An 18,436-nucleotide genomic window follows, 5' to 3' on the forward strand; every position below is an offset into this window, starting at 1 on the left:
GGCTCTGCTCCTCCCCTGACTCTTCGGTTCTGTTTAAGAGCCGAGCTGCCCGAGCGCTACCGGCTTCGGGCAGCCCCCATGCCTCCGGACCCTGCGCCGCCGGAGCCCAGGAGGGGAAGTGCCCGGCTGGCGGCTGGGGTCCGGAGGCAAGGGGGCTGCCTGAAGCTCATAGCGCTCAGGCAGTTTGGCTCTTAAACAGAGCCGAAGAGTCAGGGGAGGAGCAGAGCAGCCACGGGAGGGGAAGTGCCCGGCTGGCATTTTCCCGGACATGTTCAGCTTTTTGGCAATTCCCCCCGGACGGGGGTTTGATTGCCGAAAAGCCGGACGTGTCCGGGAAAAACCGGACGTATGGTAACCCTAGTTGTATTCTTCCATTTTCAGTAAATTCCAGACAGATGTGAAGACCACTAATTTGGAAGAGATGAGGATTGCTATGGAGACCTACTATGAGGAGGTACGTCTGGTGAGACCCCTGCCTGTGTAAACAGGGAGGAGAGGTTCAATTATAGATTCTAGGTAGAAACCCTGAACAGTTTTACACTTGTTTCCTAGATCCCAGCTGCACCTGTCTATGTGTGAAAGTCAAGTAGACACGTGTGTGTTTTGTATATATATAAAAGCACCAACTAGGTGTACTTGTAAAAGCCTTGATGTAAAGCAGAAAACCTATTTTTAATTAAACAAGGCAAGTAATGAAACTAATACAGTGTACAGCTCCGAGCACAGCATCCATATTAATGCCAGTAGGACCATACTCTCATTTTTGGCCATGGCATTGTTACCTGTGCTAATGCCACAAGGATCTCACTTCTATTTTCACTTACCAGACACTGCATAGTAGGTTAGCATTCTGAGCTTTCCAACAGTTAAGTCTTTTCTGTGCCAGCTATGTATGTCCATTAAGGCAATCTATCTTTTATACTTCAGATTCATCGTCTCCAAACCCTGCTGGCAAAATCTGAGGCTGTGGGGAAAAAGTATGTTTATTTCTTCTGGGACGTGTGCATGTATATGTTTTTGGTATATACTTTGTATACTATACTAAGTGATGGAAAACAATTGCATGTAAATTGTTGTTTGTCTCATAACTTAGATACTGGTGGATTTGCTTTTCCACACTACCTCTGTTGACTTCACAGCGCGCGTGTCATGCCCATGTTGCTTCCACAGTAGATCTGTCACTTTGAATTGATGGGCTTTTAATGAGGAAAACAAAAGGCATCTACCTCAATTAGAGTTTTAAATTCCCATCCTGTATCACCAAAACAGGATCTTCCTAAAGAGACACTAAATCAAAAGAACACTCTCATTGTCAAACAGAACAAAGAAATACATTTTACTTTACAGGGAAACCAAATACTAAAGCTGTTTGAAAATGAAGCAAAACATTTTAAAACAGAGCAATTGAAAGCTCAAAAAAGAATTTCTAGCATTTATTCCCCATAAAAGACAATCCATGTCTTTACCCCAAAAATCGAACTGCTTCTCCTGGCAACATTATATGGATAGAGATTGTTGGATATTTGATTTATGCACATTTAAGTCACTTATGTAGACTGCTCTAGAATGTGTGCTGCAAATAAAGAAAGTGCTTTGGTGTGAAAATAATCCTGTAGCGCAGGGGCATTGGTCCACAGTATGACTGAGACAGATTAATGGTAGCAGTTAGGAGGTGTTAGGATGTCGTGAGAGTGAGACATAGAGCAGTGTCTCTGAAGATATGTCTGGCTGTGTGGTTGCTGCTCATGTAGGCGTACCCAGGCTAGCTTTGCTTTAGCTAGAGATCCAAGCTAGCTTGAGTAACATTATCTGTGAAGCCGCAGCAGCATGAGCACAAGCTAGCATGGGCATGAACACGGGCTAGCCCAGGGGTCGGCAACCTTTCAGAACCAGTGTGCCGAGGCTTCATTTATTCACTCTGATTTAAGGTTTTGCGTGCCAGTCATACATTTGAATGTTTTTAGAAGGTCTCTTTCTATAAGTCTGCAATATATAGCTTAACTATTGTTGTATGTAAAGTAAATAAGGTTTTTAAAATGTGTAAGGAGCTTCATTTAAAATTAAATTAAAATGCAGAGCCCCCCCAGCCCCCCCCCCCCCCCGGACCGGTGGCCAGGACCTGGCAGTGTGAGTGCCCCTGAAAATCAGCTCGTGTGCCGCCTTCGGCATCCGTGCCATAGGTTGCCTACCCCTGGGCTAGCCACTCAGGTATGTTCCCAGGATCAGGAAGCTAGTCTGTGCCGCTGCCACTGCTGCTGCAGATACGCTGCTACTGTCACTTGCGCTAGCTTTGATCTAGGACAGGTGCATAGATCAAAGGCAGCTCAGATATGCTTACATGATCTACAGTTACACCTCCTGACTGCGATGTAGACATACCCTTAGGCCAGTTTACTAATGCTTGTCCCTGATGGACCAGGGATCAAGAGGAGATGCATGCTGGGCAAAACATGCTGTAGTGAGTCTAAAAATAAAACACAAAGGCAAAATATAAAATATTAATAACTTTATAGTGTGTCAGCTGCCCAACCAAAGGCACACAGGCAGTTGGAGAACTTTAATGAGAAATATTACAGCATTAAAATTAGCCATTGATCTGAACCAAAGTTCTGGGCCAAGCATTTGGGGGAAAATCAGATCCAAACCCCAACTTCACAGCTCAGGCACATCGCTAATTACAATAAATAAAAGTACCAGTATGATAGACCTGCCCTCTAAACTAAGAATCAGCAGAACTGGATTATAATCCTATAATCATCAGGATTATAATAGCAGGGTTATAAAAATAGGATTAGAATGGTGGGGGGTTGTAGGCCATGCTTGAGGTGAATTGCTAAACGGTGTTGAGGAAGCTTGCACAATGACTGCTTCCACTTTACCTAAATATAGATAGTGCTATTAGTCTCATTATTAAAAATTAAAAGGAAAAACAACAAATTAGCTTGTGAGCGGGGGATGTGAGCACCTAATACCCTTTGGCCCCTACCCAAAGTGATGTCCACTCCTTCCTGGCTGACTGCAGTGTTGCTCCAACATGGGCATATTGGAGAGAAATATTGGGAGTGGGATGAAGGAGATATTTTGGAGGAATCTGTATTCTTAAAATAGTTTTAAACTCTAAATTAAAAATTGTCCAGATGATATCCAGGGAGATTATAGACATGAAGATAAAGATTCTGGAGCAGTGATGGAAGCTACCATGAAGACGATAGAGAAAGGTCTGTGCAGTAGGATGAAGATAGGAATATGGCAGTGCCTCAAGGTTGCTTTCAAAGTATCTAGTCTAATATGATTTTAATTTAATCTCTATCATGAATGTGAGTAACATGGGAGTAAAATTACATTCAGAGAGCAAAGTAAGCGCAGATGCGCAAGGCAGTGTTAGTCCAGCCTCCTGAAAGAGGAGGGCAGAGTACTGGTTAGACAGGAAGGATGATGATCTGCTGAGCATGGAAGATAATATCTCAATACTTCAGAATGTGCTTGTGCTTCCCTGTCTGAAACACAATGGGACATTTTAATCCCTGGCATAACTGTTAAAATCAGTGCAATTCCACCAGAACTGTGGATGGGTAATACTGTATATTCCTTCTGTTCCCCTGTTCTGTCATTTGTGGTGGATTAAAAACTGGAATTTAGTTTGTCACTATTAAAAATATTTCATTTATTTTGGCTCAGGCCTGCAGTGAGTTAAAGAAGTTGCCTTTCAGTGCTGAAGGCTATCAAATTCAATTTAAGTTACAGGTGAAAATGAGTCATCAGGTTTCCTTCTAGTCCTCATTTGTGCATAGCTCAAAAAAAAAAAATGGTGAGGACAGTCTCTGCCAATTGCATGACTAGCAGTCTTTACTCACAGGGCCAAGGACTGGAATAGCAAATGATGCTGAAGGTCAGAACTAGGGTGCAAGGTGCCTCCTTGGATCATTGCGGACTTAAGTTATAGTGTGTTTAGTCTCTCCTTTCCTGAATCTTAATACCGTTGCCTTTTAGAACTATGTGTGTACAATATAAACCTTTAAAGTACATTTTGACTCTCTGTTGAGCAGGATGCATAAAAAGGCCTAGGCAGTTATCTTTTCATTTCTCCAAAAATAACTAAATTGCTCTGGCATCAGAGGGTGTGATGTCCCTTTGCTGCCAAAGTTAAAAAACCTTCAGTTCCTCAGTATGGTCCATTCCACACAATCTGCAACTCTGTGATTGTTTATTTTAACTTGACAGCTGCCTGAAATAATGGGCATTGAGTGATGCGGGTACCATTCTGTCATCTCCCCATTTTTCTCTCTGGGGCAGTCCTATAAAAAACCCTTCCTTGTTTGGTTGTTTTTCACTTTGTTTCCCTTCGTAGACCTCTTAAGAGTGAATTGGGCCCAGCTTTTCATACTGCGTATGCCATATCCACGACTGTCTTCCCCTTCTCCAGTAGGCTGCCATTGAGACTGTATTCCAGTGCGCAGAGACGTGTGGCTTCTTCACAAACTGTTTTATGTATTGGCCATTGTGTCTGGCATTTGGCCATGGCAGGGCTTGGTCAATTCGTTAAGTCTCTCAGCATGGTTTGCTGGAGGAGGTTGCTCTATAACCTGGGTCTCTCCCATAGCAGTGCAGAGCAGTTGTTCCAGGTTATCAGGAATCCTGTAGTAGGAACAAACTTTACAACCACTTCTAATGGAAGTTGAGTTACCCTCAGTATGTCCAGTAGAATAATTAAAAAGCAAAACTGCAGCAACATCATCTAGTTCTGGAGGCTCTGAACACACTGTAGTCTCTAACTTGTCTGTTTCCTGGTCTTCCCACCACACTTGTGTTGCCTGCATTCTCTAAGTTTGTTTCTTATCTAGTGTTGATTCCAGTGTATCTTTATAAGTGGAGAGATAAGCTTGGTAGGGGACTTCCTTCAAAGGAGAAAGAGCATCTGATAACTGAATGCTGCACTAACATGTCTGAAAATTTAGCTTAGAAATTACTTGTAATGCATTGCTCCTTCTTCCCAAAGGCACCCTTCCCTCTCCTAACCCCAATCTGCTTGTTTATTGAGTGTGTGGGGGGTTTCTCATTTGTTTGTAGTTATTGCCTCTGTGTGCTGTGTTTGAGTCTAAATCCCTGCTCTTGTCCTCTTTTCCAAGCACAGATCCCTTCCAGAGAGCAGAGAATCCCAGAAACGGCTGAAGGTGCTGAATGCTGCTGTTCTGCGATTGTCCAAGAACATCAAAGAGCTGCAAGATGAAAATAAGAGCCTGAAAGCAGATCTAGACCGAGTGCTGAGCAATTCCCCTGCTTCCAGCAAAACAAAAAGTATGTGTTGAAAAGTTAAGGTAGGGAACTTGGCTTCAAATACACAGAAAGGAGGTGGGAGAGAGGCACAGTTCATAGACAACATGGCAATATGGATACAGCTCCTAGAGGCATTGCAAATGTGTTACCTGAAAATGGGCAGCAATCAGTCTGTAACTATTATTCCAGGAGCATCAAACTGGCTCCTTGAGTAGACTGAATACCTTTTCAGTTAGGGTCTGTGGGCCAGGAGTCACTAGCAAGGGGCACATTTTGCTGTCTCATCTGACTGCAGAATGTGTCTCTGTAGCTGGCAAAGTTACAGATCATACTGGAAGACAATTCCATTCTGTTTTGAAAAAATAAATGCCTTTGTGAAACTGTCCTTCTACTGGTCACTAAGGCTTGGTCTACACTACAGACTTATGTTGGTATAACTACGTTGCTCAGGGGTGTGGAAAATCCACATCCCTGAGCGACACAGTTATACCAACCTAACCTTGGTGTAGACAGTGCTATGTTGACACGAAGGCTTCTTCTGTTGACCTAGCTACCACCTCTTGGGAGGTGGAGTACCTACACCAATGGGAGAAGCTCTCCTGTTGGCATAGGTAGCATATTCACTAAATGCTACAGCAGTGCAGCTACACCACTGTATGTGTAGACAAACCCTAATTTACCCCTTTATGCATTCCTGCCACAATCCGTTCACACACCTCCCATCCCCATTTGTCAGTTTTCTCACTTTTGCTTACAATCCAATCCCCCACTGCCTCTAGGGAGTCTTCCTCATTCTCTTTTCCCTCCCACACCCTTGTGGCATTTCCTCTCTGGGTGCTGTTCTCTGAAGGGGGAGTGAGGAGCACCCCTTCTTTGACATTGTGGGCTATGTGGCAGTAGGAATCAGGGAAGGGGGGGGGACACTGCGCTGTGGTGTGTGGTAGTGGGGTACCCAATCAGGCATGAGTTCCCTTCTCAATTCCAGTTGCTCCAGCTCCCTCCCAGTCTCTTTGAGCTACAGCAGGCACCTGTAGGTCAGACCCCTTTGTTAATCAGAGGGAATTACAGACTGGAGGAAAGTGTCCTGGGGCCATGTGTTTGACACCCATGCTTGTATCCATTCAGAGAGTCTGGAGGAACAAGACATTCCCCATAAAGCCCTGTTTTCCATCATCCAAATGTATACTGTACTGGTTTAAATAGTCTAATTTGAAATGGTTTGAGTAGGATGTCAAACATTTCTAGACCATTCCATCTCTAAAGCTGGTTTTCAGTCTCCTACAATGAGGTGGACTTTCTGAATGGACACAAGCTTCCTTTTTCTAGGGATTTGTGTCTCACCAATCCAGTTTCTTGTTTAAAATCTTGTTACCTTCTTTAGATTACAGTGAGTGGAGCAGACAGAGGCTGATGAGACGGATTTCAGAACTGGAAAAAGTGAGTGACAGAAATAATATAGCCTGTCTTATCAATGGTAGAACAGAAAACATAAAGTCACTGATCTGTGTTCATGGTGCCTTATCCTTCCAAGTATCAGCTTGGTGCACTCTCTCTTATACATATGAACAGCTATCTATACTGTTCCCTTTTCTGCTGTGTCATACTCATCTTGTATAGCTGCGGCTTTAAGATTAATCTCCCTTTGATCCTGCTTTTCTTTCCTAGGCTAGCCAGATCCTCATCTGGTGTAAATCCATATGGCTCCATTGAAGTCAGTTTGTACCAGATGAGGATCTTCCCTCCCTCTGTCCCCCTCCTCCCCATATCTTATAGAAGCAGAAAGAGAAAATTTTCAATTTTCCCCCCTGAACTTCTAGGAAGTGCATGAGATGGAGAACAACAGATTGCAGTCATCAGCTAATGGCACATCACCATTGCTTGCTCTGCCACCTTCAGCTTCTGTACAACTGGATCAGCCAGACACTCAAGAACCTGACCCCCTTGAAGAATGTGAGCATCTACGAGGGCTGGTGAAGAAACTGAAAGGTGATAGGAGTGCACTTCAAAATCAGCTGGCCAGTAAATAGTAAGTCTGACTATTGTCTGGAATGTTAGTCTCTGACCTTGTCTACACTAAAGGGAAAAGTCGATCTAAGCTACGCAATTTGAGTTACGTGAATAGCGTAACTCAAATCGACAGAGCTTAGATCTACTTACCGTGGGGACAACACTATGTGACGTCGATGGAAGACACTCTTCTGTCAACTCACCTTACTCTTCTCAATCCGGTGAAGTAAAGGAGTCGACGGGACAGCGATCGACGGTCGATTTAGCGGGTTTCACTAGACCCGCTAAATCGACTGCTGATGCATCGATCGACTCAGGGTTGATCCTCTGGTAAGTGTAGACAAGCCCTCTGCGACAGTCTTTTCATAGGTGTGAAGCGTTTCACATTGTATCGTGAAAGGAGCTATGTGAAAAGTTTCTCCCATTTTAAACAAAATTGGAGCACTTGAGGTTTTGGGAAGGGTTTGGCTGGATTTGCAAAAAAGATTTAAAAATCCACTCTTTATCATATCAGCTTTGTAAAAAGTTGCTATTTATGAATGGCAAGATTGACCATCAAAAATGGAAACTTCTGCATGTTTCTGGAGAATTTTAAAGGCCAATGAAATTTTTGAAAAGATAACATTTGAAGAACACTAAAATTTCATAGTTACTTCTTTAAATCATTTTGCGAACCTCTTTCAGTTTTGCTGTGAGAATTTTGCAACAGAAGTTTTGACCTGATCTACCATTTTCTCCTCTGAAACATACCTCTCATTTTCTGCTGTACTCTGGCATTCATCCTCCAACTGAGCAGCTGAATTCCTTTGCTATTTCTTACAGTAGTTGTGTTTGTCAGTGCATGGAGAGACAGCTTAACTTTACCAGGTGCTTAGATGTGTGCACAGAGCAGCCTGTATGTTAATATGATCCTTCAGTGCAAAGATGCACATGGACAAAGACCTAATATCAATACCATGCAAAAAGTCCTTTTTCATCTAAACCATGTATACCATAGTGTGGGGGGTTATAAGGACAAATATATACTTATTTAAAATATAAAATTCCTGTTCAAGTTTAAACAAAACAGATTTTATTCAACATTAGAAGTGTAAGCAAAAAATAATTCTTCTAATGCACTGAAATGCAAATTATATAAACATTGCCTTAGAGCTTAATTCCCTATTCTCATACAGTTCAGAGGTGAAGCAATTACAGCAAGCAAAGACTGAATTGGAGAGGGAACTGCAAAAGCTGCAGGAGATGGAGAAAGAAAAGAGTGAAAAAGAGGAGACTTTGAGGTACCGTGAGAGGCATTTTCCAATTTTGAAAGGGACTGATAAAGTTGAGTATGACACAGTTCTCATACTAAGTGGTTCAAAATATGCAGAATGTCTATGAAATGTGGGGAATGATGAGTAAATGAGGTATCTGGGCAGAACTGTTTTGGCTAAATGATGATAATCTTGGAATAAGTTTTGGGGGAAGGTGATTTGAAGTATGAATGATATCTCTGTGTCTGGAGGGATGGTGGAAGATCTGAAATGTAGGATTAAAGTAGGGCTGTCAAGCAATTAATAAAAACTAATTGCGCGATTAATTGCGCTGTTAAACAATAATAGAATACAATTTATTTAAATATTTTTGGATGTCTTCTATATTTTCAAATACATTGATTTCATTACAACATGGAATACAAAGTGTGCAGTGCTCATTTTATATATATTTTTGATTAAAAATATTTGCACTGTAAAAAAACAAAAGAAATAGTATTTTTCAATTCACCTCATACAAGTACTGTAGTGCAATCTCTTTATCATGGAAGTTGAATTTACAAATGTAGAATTATGTACAAACACATAACTGCATTCAAAAATAAAACAATGTAAAACTTTAGAGTCTACAAGTCCACTCAATCTTACTTCTTGTTCAGCCAATCGCTCAGACAAACAAGTTCGGTTACAATTTGCAGAAGATAATGCTGCCCACTTCTTGTTTACGTCACCTGAGAGTGAGAACAGGCATTTGCATGGCACTGTTGTAGCTGGCATCGCAAGATACGTACCAGATGTGCTAAAGATTCATATGTCCCTTCATGCTTCAAGCACCATTCCAGAGGACATGCGTCCATGCTGATGACAGGTTCTGCTCGATACCGATCCAAAGCAGAGTGGACCGATGCATGTTCATTTTCATCATCTGAGTCAGCTGCCACCAGCAGAAGACTGATTTTTTTTTTTTTTTTTTTTTGGTGGTTCAGGTTCTGTAGTTTCTGCATCAGAGTGTTGCTCTTTTAAGACTTCCGAAAGCATGCTCCACACCTCGTCCCTCTCAGATTTTGGATGTCACTTCAGATTATTAAACCTTGGGTCGAGTGCTGTAGCTATTTTTAGAAATCTCACATTGGTACTTTCTTTGCGTTTTGTCAAATCTGCTGTGAAAGTGTTCTTAAAACAAACATGTGCTGGGTCATCATCCGAGACTGCTATAACATGAAATATATGGCAAAATGCGGGTAAAACAGAACAGGAGAGATACAATTCTCCCCCAAGGAGTTCAGTCACAAATTTAATTAATGCATTTATTTTTTTTAATGAGCATCATCCGTATGAAGCATGTCCTCTGGAATGGTGGCCGAAACATGAAGGGGCATACGAATGTTTAGCATGTCTGGCACGTAAATGCCTTGCAACACCGGCTACAAAAGTGCCATGTGAATGCCTGTTCTCACTTTCAGGTGACATTGTAAATAAGAAACAGGCAGCAGTATCTCCCGTAAATATAACAAACTTGTTTGTCTTAGTGACTGGCTGAACAAGAAGTAGGACTGAGTGGACTTGTAGGCTCTGTAGTTTTACATTGTTTTGTTTTTGAGTGCAGTTATGTAGCAAAAAAAATCTACTTTTGTAAGTTACACTTTCATGATAAAGAGGTTGCACTACAGTACTTGTATGAGGTGAATTGAAAAATACGATTTCTTTTGTTTATTATTTTTATAGTGCAAATATTTACAATAAAAATAATATAAAGTGAACACTGTACACTTTGTATTCTGTGCTGTAATAGAAATAAATATATTTGAAAATGGAGAAAAACATCCAAAATATGTAATAAATTTCAATTGGTATTCTATTGTTTAACAGTGCGATTAATCATAATTCATTTTTTTATCTCTATTAATTTCTTTGAGTTAATCGCATGAGTTAACTGCGATTAATTGACAGCCCTAGATTAAAGTAAACCTTGAAAAGCTGGTATGTTAGTCTGGATGACCTTTTCTTGTCCTCCTTTTTGCTTATGAGGAGAGAGCTGTAGATCCTCTACTTTACCCTTCCACCCTGACTCCTAACAGTGTGGTTTCCCATCCACTAGAGGAGTTACAGGATTTAGAACTGAGCAGCGATCATTAGAGGGACAATCATGGCAAAAAATGTGTTCCTGTTACATCAATCAGAAACTAACATCAAGCCAAAGTAAAACACACAATTTTGCCACAATCTTGTATCTACCAGTCACTGAATTATTGGGTCAGGTGCAGAGGCATAAAAAATAACATCAAAAGTATCACCGTGACCTTGGTCACTGTTAATTTTAATTTAGTACTCTGACATCTCTCTTCGTGAGTTCATTTTCCATATCTGTCACTATGGAGACATGCATTGTGTGCTCCTGTACAGCAGAAAAGTTTCTGGCTATAAATAACTCTGCACTCCTAACTATAGGGAGGAAATCCAGAGCCTTACACACAAAGTGAGAGAACTGGAGGCGGAACTACATGAAGACAAGAGACAAACTGCAGATGATACCATGGAAACGCCAAACAAGGTATAACCTCATTCTTTCTTGCATCCCATTTGTACCCTTACAGATTGGGCAGTTGAAGTCTTTCTGGTTGATAGATATTCAGGTCCATAATGCAACTGTGATTTCTTCAGATCCCTTCCTATACTAACTTAAACTGTAACCAAGGAAGGTTGTTGCTTGTTTATACCAATTTCATTTGTAAATTATAATTTCTCTAGATGTGCCTTTCATTTGCAGATGTGTCATCAAGGGAAGAATGTCAGCAGGCAGTCCCTTTTGTTGCTAATCCTTTTAGAAACAGTTGTACTTTATGGGCCAAATCCTTCACTGAGGACCAGATTGACAAAAGTATTTAAACACCTAAAGATGCGGATAGGCACCTCGTGGGATTTACAAAAGCACTTGAGTTTGGCACCTAACTAACTTAGTGGATATATAAAAGTGCCTAAGGTGTCCATCTGCATTTTTAGGTGCTTAAATACCATTGTCAGTCTGGTCCCAGCTTCTTATACAAGCAAAATTCCCATTGAATTCATTATGAGTTTTGCTGGAGTAAGGATTGCAGGCTTTAGCCCTCTGGGTGTGTGGTGAGTGGGCTTAATTTAATAGATTCATAGATTTTAACTCTTATATAACATAGGCTGTAGAATTTCACCCAGTAGTTTCTGCATCAAATCTATAATTTCTGGGCATATCTTTTAGAAAGATATCAAATCTTGATTTAAAGATGGATAATGCACTACACTGGTAAATTGTTCCAGTGGTTAATTACCCAAAATTTTGTCCATAGGCTTTATGGTGATTGTTTACCCTTAATGTAAAGCGGGTCCTTGCTTGCTCACTGCAGTGTTACAAGAGCTCACACGTTGAAAAGATTATTTTTTAAACAGAAAAAAGAATTGTGGGGCTAAAAACACTTCAAGCAGATACTTTTAGGTTAAAAATATAGCGTAGTACATTCAGTTTACATTGGACATTGTTTCACACCACCAAAGAGAAATCCATTGCAGAGCCTTATGATTCTCTTCCACGCATCTGCATTTTTACTAATACCCAGCAAATTTAAAAATAAAATCCTCGGGAGCATGAACAGAAACAACCAAGATACCAAAATTGATATTAGTATCTGTTAGAAGGTTTGTGCTTTGACAGCTTTTGTTTCTGTATTATTACTAAATTTTATCATCATGCAGTTTGCACAGTTGTGGAAAGATTTCCTAAATAAGGCTAGTGTATTATATTGATGCTTTTTCTTTGTTTGGTATTGCATGTATTCCTGGAGATCCAAGGGCTGTGACTTTTTATTAAGTTGTATACATTGCATGAATTGGTCTCGGATTCAATACCTGGCCAGTTAGCCCCTTGAACCACATATCTTTTTATTATTCTGTTTTCTATATTGCCAAAAGTGTGCGACTTTTCCCATTAGGATTAGCTTCTTTTAGTTTATAATCCAAAAATGGATTTTTTTGTGCTTGTTCCTACTTCTGTGATGCTGACATGAATTATGCAGTATTTGTCTTCAGCAAAAGACTGCGGTGATAGGGAGTTTCAAGTAAATAATATTGCTGGTGGTTTTGATCACAGTGTAATGAAAAATAGACACCAGAGCATGGATAACAACATAATATGAATAAGAGTGCCTGCTTGCATAGGAGGATATTGTTTTTGACATAAGATGCCATTCTGTCTGGGTCAGTTTTATGTTCTGTGTTGTGGACTGATGAATATTAGATGGGTCATTCCAAGTAACTTCAAAAACTACAAAACCTACAGATTTTTTGACCAATATCAGTCCTTTGATTGAAAATACAGGTCTTGTGCCCATTGTTTTTAATCATTCTTGTCTTCCTATTTATGTTTAATTTTAATAATACACTGTAGCTTTGAATAGAAGATGATCCATTTAATAAACTTAGGTCCATAATTCAATTTTTGTTAAAGTGTATAAGTAAATAAGTCCTTTTAACAGAATACAAAGCTCTTCTCAGTTCTCATGTAAAATAAACTTTCTATGTTATTGTAAAATGTTTCGTAGGAGAATGAGTTAAATCAATCTTCAAATTCTGCTTATAACTTTTTGTTGATTGATTAGTAAAATATCACTGACATTTTCATTACCATCCTCCTAGTAAGGTGGAAAATTTGGTTTTGTGCCTGGGCTGGTGGATTTTCACTACCATTTTTGCTGTATTAAATATTGACAAAAAGGCTGTCTTAAATATTTCTAAAGCGCAGAGAGTGGATCTTCCTGGTATAAAACCTGGTTGGTCTTAATGGATTATAATGGTGGCTGTTCTCTTGTATAATTGCATTGCTGGCAAGGGTTTTGTATCTTTATACAGCAATGTGATAGGTTTGTGTGAACTACAGCAGTGGGGTCTTTTTAGAATTGACAAATGGAGCTAGCATGGCCAAGTTAAGAGAGCCTGCTGTGGTAAGTGAAGGCCCTGATAAAGGCCCAGTATGAGGCCTGAGGCCTGAACTAAACTAAAGTAATGGTCAAGACTTTGCGAACATAAAGCAAAGTTAAGCTGTGAGCCAGAGGCAGGCCCCGCCACAGAAGCTGGCAAGGAAAGGGCTGATGTTGCATAAATATATATTCACCTAGCAAAGTTAAAGTATAAACATGGTACCAAGACATACCATACGGGAACATTCCACAGATAACATGGAACAGGCCGACCCATCCCAATGACAGGGGCAAAACGGTAAAATGATGGATAGAGTTGTTTTGATCGAACCAACATGTACGAGGTGAGAGGCGGCACCTTACTACGTTGCACCTCAATATGTCAGGAATGATGTGTAACTTGTTTGTAACTGTGTATAAGAATGTATCCCTGGGATGGTGTCTTTGCCCAAGCGAGGGGGAAGTGGAAAGTCCCGCCACTGACTGAGCTGAGTCCATTGCCAAGAGGCACTTTCTCGTAGTATGCCCGGTAGACTAAGTAATCTAGGGGGAACTGCAATTGTGTCCAAGAGCGCAATAAACCTGGCTGAGGTGCCTTCGTACCTTACTAGAGTCTGTGGTCATCGGGGGTTCTCGTTGGGTTTGCTGTGTCAGCTATCTGCAGAGCTGGGGCAGCACACAGAGGGAACGCACGCACGCAGACGAGTGATATCAACGTAGGAGAAAGCAGAGCACCACACCGGTAGCATCTGACAACACCTGCTAATAAGTTAATTAGGTGTGTGAGTAATTCCTTCAATATTTTCCAGGCAGGTAATTGTATGAGATAGATTGACATGTTGTGGATCAGTCATGTGATTTGCCTGAGACAGAGTACCAAACTGTACCCTTGTAACCAGAAATAGGAAGCTCTTTGTTTTGTTTCCTTTGCTTTCCAAGTTGCTGATTTGTTAAAGGTATAAAGAGGAACTGGATTGTGTTCATTTACATTGGACTCCCCTTGTTGGTGTTTCAGGATGGCCATCCCATCAGTAAGTTGAAACAAATGAGTACAAGACCAGTTATGTGGTCCTTACACTTGCAAAACTCCAGTGGAAATTGATCGAAGTTTTGCCTGTGAAAGGACTGCAAAATCAGGTCCTTTGGCATAAATTCTCAAGTTGTCAGCATTACAAGTTATGTCATTTTTCAACAAGAGAGTAACTGCCACTACGGGAATGGGTATCTAAGAAATATCTACACCTTTAGATATTTAAATAAAAAACTTTAATTTCATATCCAGTTCACAGTTAAGACAAGTGAGGAGTGTATTTTGCTGTAAGAATTTTCCAAATTCTGAGCTCAACATAACAAATGCAGATATCTTTTAAAATAGGATTTTCTTCTCCAACTTCCCTACATCATGTGAGAAAATAATTTCTTCTCCTGTTGAACTCCCTCTTTCTTACCAGTCCTTGCTGTCTTACAGCTCCAGAAAGAATCACATACCAGCAATCCCATTTAGTATGTACACTACATTCAAGTGTTTTGCCTTCACAGCCTTCATTTGCCTGCTTTCATCAGGGCAAAGAAGACAACAGGAAGGAGCAAGCAGCCATACTCATCCAGAGCCAGTGGAAGGCATACAGAAACAAGGTGAAATTCTTATAAATGGACAGAGAGGGGTTTTTTTTAATATCCTGCTACCTCACCTTCATTTCAGGGTATTGAGTAGCCTGTTGATGAGCATCAGGAATCAGAGCACTGATGCAGTCATAAGTAAATGTCTGACTTTCCTTTTTCCCCTGGATATTTCTCCTTTCTTCAGGGCCACTGATTAAGGATAGTTCTTTTCATTTCTGTCATCCTGTATGCTGGAAACTCTGCTGGCATTCTAACAGTGAATGTGAATTTTGCTAGGAGCAGGCATGACTTGACTGAATTAATGGGAAAGGTGTCTGTAGTAGCCAAGACAAGGATAAAGGAGTACTGAGTACTAGAGCTGGTCAAAAAAATTCCATTGAAACTGTACTTTAATGGAAAACTTGGTTTTTGATTAAAATGACTTTTTCATAATTGTCTGCTTTTTGTGGAAAATTTTGATATTTTTGTCAAAAAAACAAAAACCAAAAATACACCCAGAAACTGAGTATTTTTAAATTTTTGGCTAAAAACAACTATTTTGATTCTAAAATGCTACTGCACTGTTCCTTGAGAATTGTAGTGAAGCTGCCTCACGTTCCCATCCTCCTCTGGGCTGGGCTCTCCAACTTGACTTCTCCCATGACTCATCACAGCCATGTGATTCCCCCAGTATATGGCCTCCCTCACCAAGAGATTTCCCATGGGAGATGTAGTCTTACCAGGGATCCCAGCCTATAGAGGAGAAAGGGAACATGAGGAACCCAAACTATAACTCCCATCAGGCACCCTGGAGACATTTCAGAATTTAAATATGTTAGATTTTGATTTTTCACTGAAAATTTGAAATTTTCAATGGATAACTTGGATTTTTTTTTCATTTTCATCAGAATTTTTCTCAGAAAGAAAACCTATTTTCCAGCCAGCTCTGAGTACCGTAAGTGAGCTAAAACAGAAATGCAAGACATTACAGATTTTTGGAACTTGTATTTAAGTGCCAGAGTTGGAAACCAGTTCTCAGATGTTGAGGACAGGGAAAGAAGTGGAATTAAGACATTCTTTCCATAACCCAACCAGTCAGGGCCCAAATGTGAGAACCTGATTTTTAGAATATGTGAGACAGAAGCAAAATAAATGATGCAATGAAAAATAATAAAGTAAGGTGCATGAAATAAAGAGGTTTTAAATTATTTTGAAAGGTATTATAAAACGTTTTGGGGAAATCCGTTCCATGGCTTAGCGTTTCTGAGATCAGTAATTTGCAGAAGTAAATGGTGTGGCCAGTCCAGGTTCATGTAGGATAATACTGTCGGTATATGTGGAGCTAAAATGAGTGGTGGTCTTTGTAACTCAGTATGGTTCAGAGGGATGATTCTGTGCCACTTAAACCATCACTGCAAACCTGGAAATTTCTTAGCCTGAGTTCCATCCAGCTAGGATAAGGTGACAAATTAAAAGAATAGCTTATATTAAATTTTGTTTTATGAACAAACAAAGTAAATGATGCATCTCTATATCCATGATTTCAGGGGTTAGTGGATTTTTTATGTTCCCCTATTTCTATCAAGCTAAAGAATAAACAATCCCCCAAAAAATCCAATTCCAGAAAGCTTCCCCAGGGAAGAAAAACTGGGCTTTTCAGTTGTTTTGGGATGTCTTTGTAGTAGCTGTAAGAAAATATGAGACCTTCTGGAGTAATCTTTTATTAAATAAAAGCCATAAATCCTTATGATGTTAATTTAGAAGTTTTCTCTATTTCAGAAAGAAGAAATTGCTCTGGATCAGGTGAGTGTGTATCGCACCAATAAAATGACAATTCAGGTTCACTTTGTAATAAACAAGTAGAAACAAGGAGTTATGTAATTTTTTAAGCGATTTTATTATGAGCAGGAGCACTAGGTATTGCTATACTAATAGTTCAGGTTGTGTGACAGTTTACCTTCTGACATCCTCTTTTCAGTTGTTCATGACTGACCTAAACTTTCTCCTTTTGAGTTCAAATTTTCTATACGTGGTCTCTGCCAAAAGATGCATCCTTTCGGAAAATGGAAGCAAAAATGGTTCTGGCACTTTTGAGTATAAGGAACTGCGGGTAAGATGGAGAAGAGTTTTCCCATTATAATAAAATAATTCTTGCAGCCTTTCTATCTTCAAAAAGGCTGGATGTTGACATTTGACATGGAAACAGCCCTCGTTAAGAAGTGCCTGTTACAAGGCAAGTGTGCCCCGTCCCCTCGTGGGGCGGGGTAATTATTTTCCCTGTGGTTGCATCCTTATGATCACCCCTTGTCTTGGGGTAGTGTGTGTGACAGGTTTGGGCCCTTTGGGGTGTCACCTGATGTGCTGGGGTTTAACTGAGCCTCCCCTGCTCAATTAGCCTGGGTTCCCTCTCCCTGCTGGATTAGGCTCTCTGGCTTCTTGCAGCACACACACAGGTAGGGCCACACCCCGCTGCCGATACAGACTGAAGTCAGCTCTGTGTGAGAGGGCTCCCCCAGCACTCACGTGCCCACTCCCTTTAAGCAGTACAAACCCAAAGGTTTTATGAAATTTGCCCCTTCCTCAATATGGAGGGAGATATGCACAACTACTTGTGTCCCTCCCCCCATTAGAAATTAATTACATAAACTGGGTTATATTGTAATCAAGCAATACGTTCATTAACTACAGAAGGTGAATATTAGAAATAACAGACAGAACAAAGGAGATTACTGAGCAAATAAAACAAAGTACGCAAGCTAAGCTCAATATACTTAAGAAACAGGTTACAAAATGTAATTTCTTACCCTAAATGTTATTTTAGGCAGGTTGCAAAGTTTCTGTGGTTCAGAGTTCCAGTTATATTTCTTTTCAGACTGGACCCCTGTCTCAGTCTGGACTCCCCCTACCTTTCCTTCAGGTGGCTTTAGCAGTCTTTCTTCTTGGGCAGACAGGCCATGGAGAGGACGAGCTACATTTGCCTTCCTCCCCACCCTTAAATAGGATTTACATAAGGCAGGAATCCTTTGTTTCCCAAACTTGACACCTCCCAGTGGAAAGTTACAAGAAGTCCCAGGTAATGTTTAGTATTAGGTGACAAAGACCACCTGACTCTGTAGTATCACAGCGAGTATCACATGGGTCAGTGGCAGTATGGAATGTCCACAGGAAGGCCAAGCCTTTTCGTAGGCCATTGTCCTTGCTGATGTGCCATCTGCCCTGTCTGGCTTTTCCATTGTGTGCCTGAAGTGTTAGCAGTGGACGTCACCCGAAGTAGCATAGTTGAAATACAGACACAGTCAATATTCCTAAGTCTAGATACAGAAATTATAAAGGCATACAAATTGGATAATCACAATC

General features: G+C 40.5%; 1 protein-coding gene across 5 annotated transcripts in view; it reads left to right on the forward strand.

The window, feature by feature from the left end:
* IQCE (IQ motif containing E) overlaps positions 1 to 18,436 on the forward strand; it is a 54,993-nt gene that overhangs the window by 21,444 nt on the left and 15,113 nt on the right. For 4 of the 5 annotated variants that reach the window (XM_034783915.1, XM_034783917.1, XM_034783916.1 and 1 more), the window contains exons 10-18: positions 382 to 454; positions 928 to 977; positions 5,132 to 5,295; positions 6,656 to 6,711; positions 7,092 to 7,300; positions 8,457 to 8,561; positions 10,983 to 11,085; positions 15,017 to 15,112; positions 16,859 to 16,882. In XM_034783915.1, the coding sequence (XP_034639806.1) occupies positions 382 to 454; positions 928 to 977; positions 5,132 to 5,295; positions 6,656 to 6,711; positions 7,092 to 7,300; positions 8,457 to 8,561; positions 10,983 to 11,085; positions 15,017 to 15,112; positions 16,859 to 16,882 (880 nt within the window). The remainder of the gene's footprint in view (positions 1 to 381; positions 455 to 927; positions 978 to 5,131; positions 5,296 to 6,655; positions 6,712 to 7,091; positions 7,301 to 8,456; positions 8,562 to 10,982; positions 11,086 to 15,016; positions 15,113 to 16,858; positions 16,883 to 18,436) is intronic. The other variant, XM_034783918.1, reaches the window with a different exon arrangement.

Source organism: Trachemys scripta, chromosome 10 (genome assembly GCF_013100865.1).
Source record: "Trachemys scripta elegans isolate TJP31775 chromosome 10, CAS_Tse_1.0, whole genome shotgun sequence".
Classification (NCBI taxonomy): Eukaryota; Metazoa; Chordata; order Testudines; family Emydidae; genus Trachemys; species Trachemys scripta.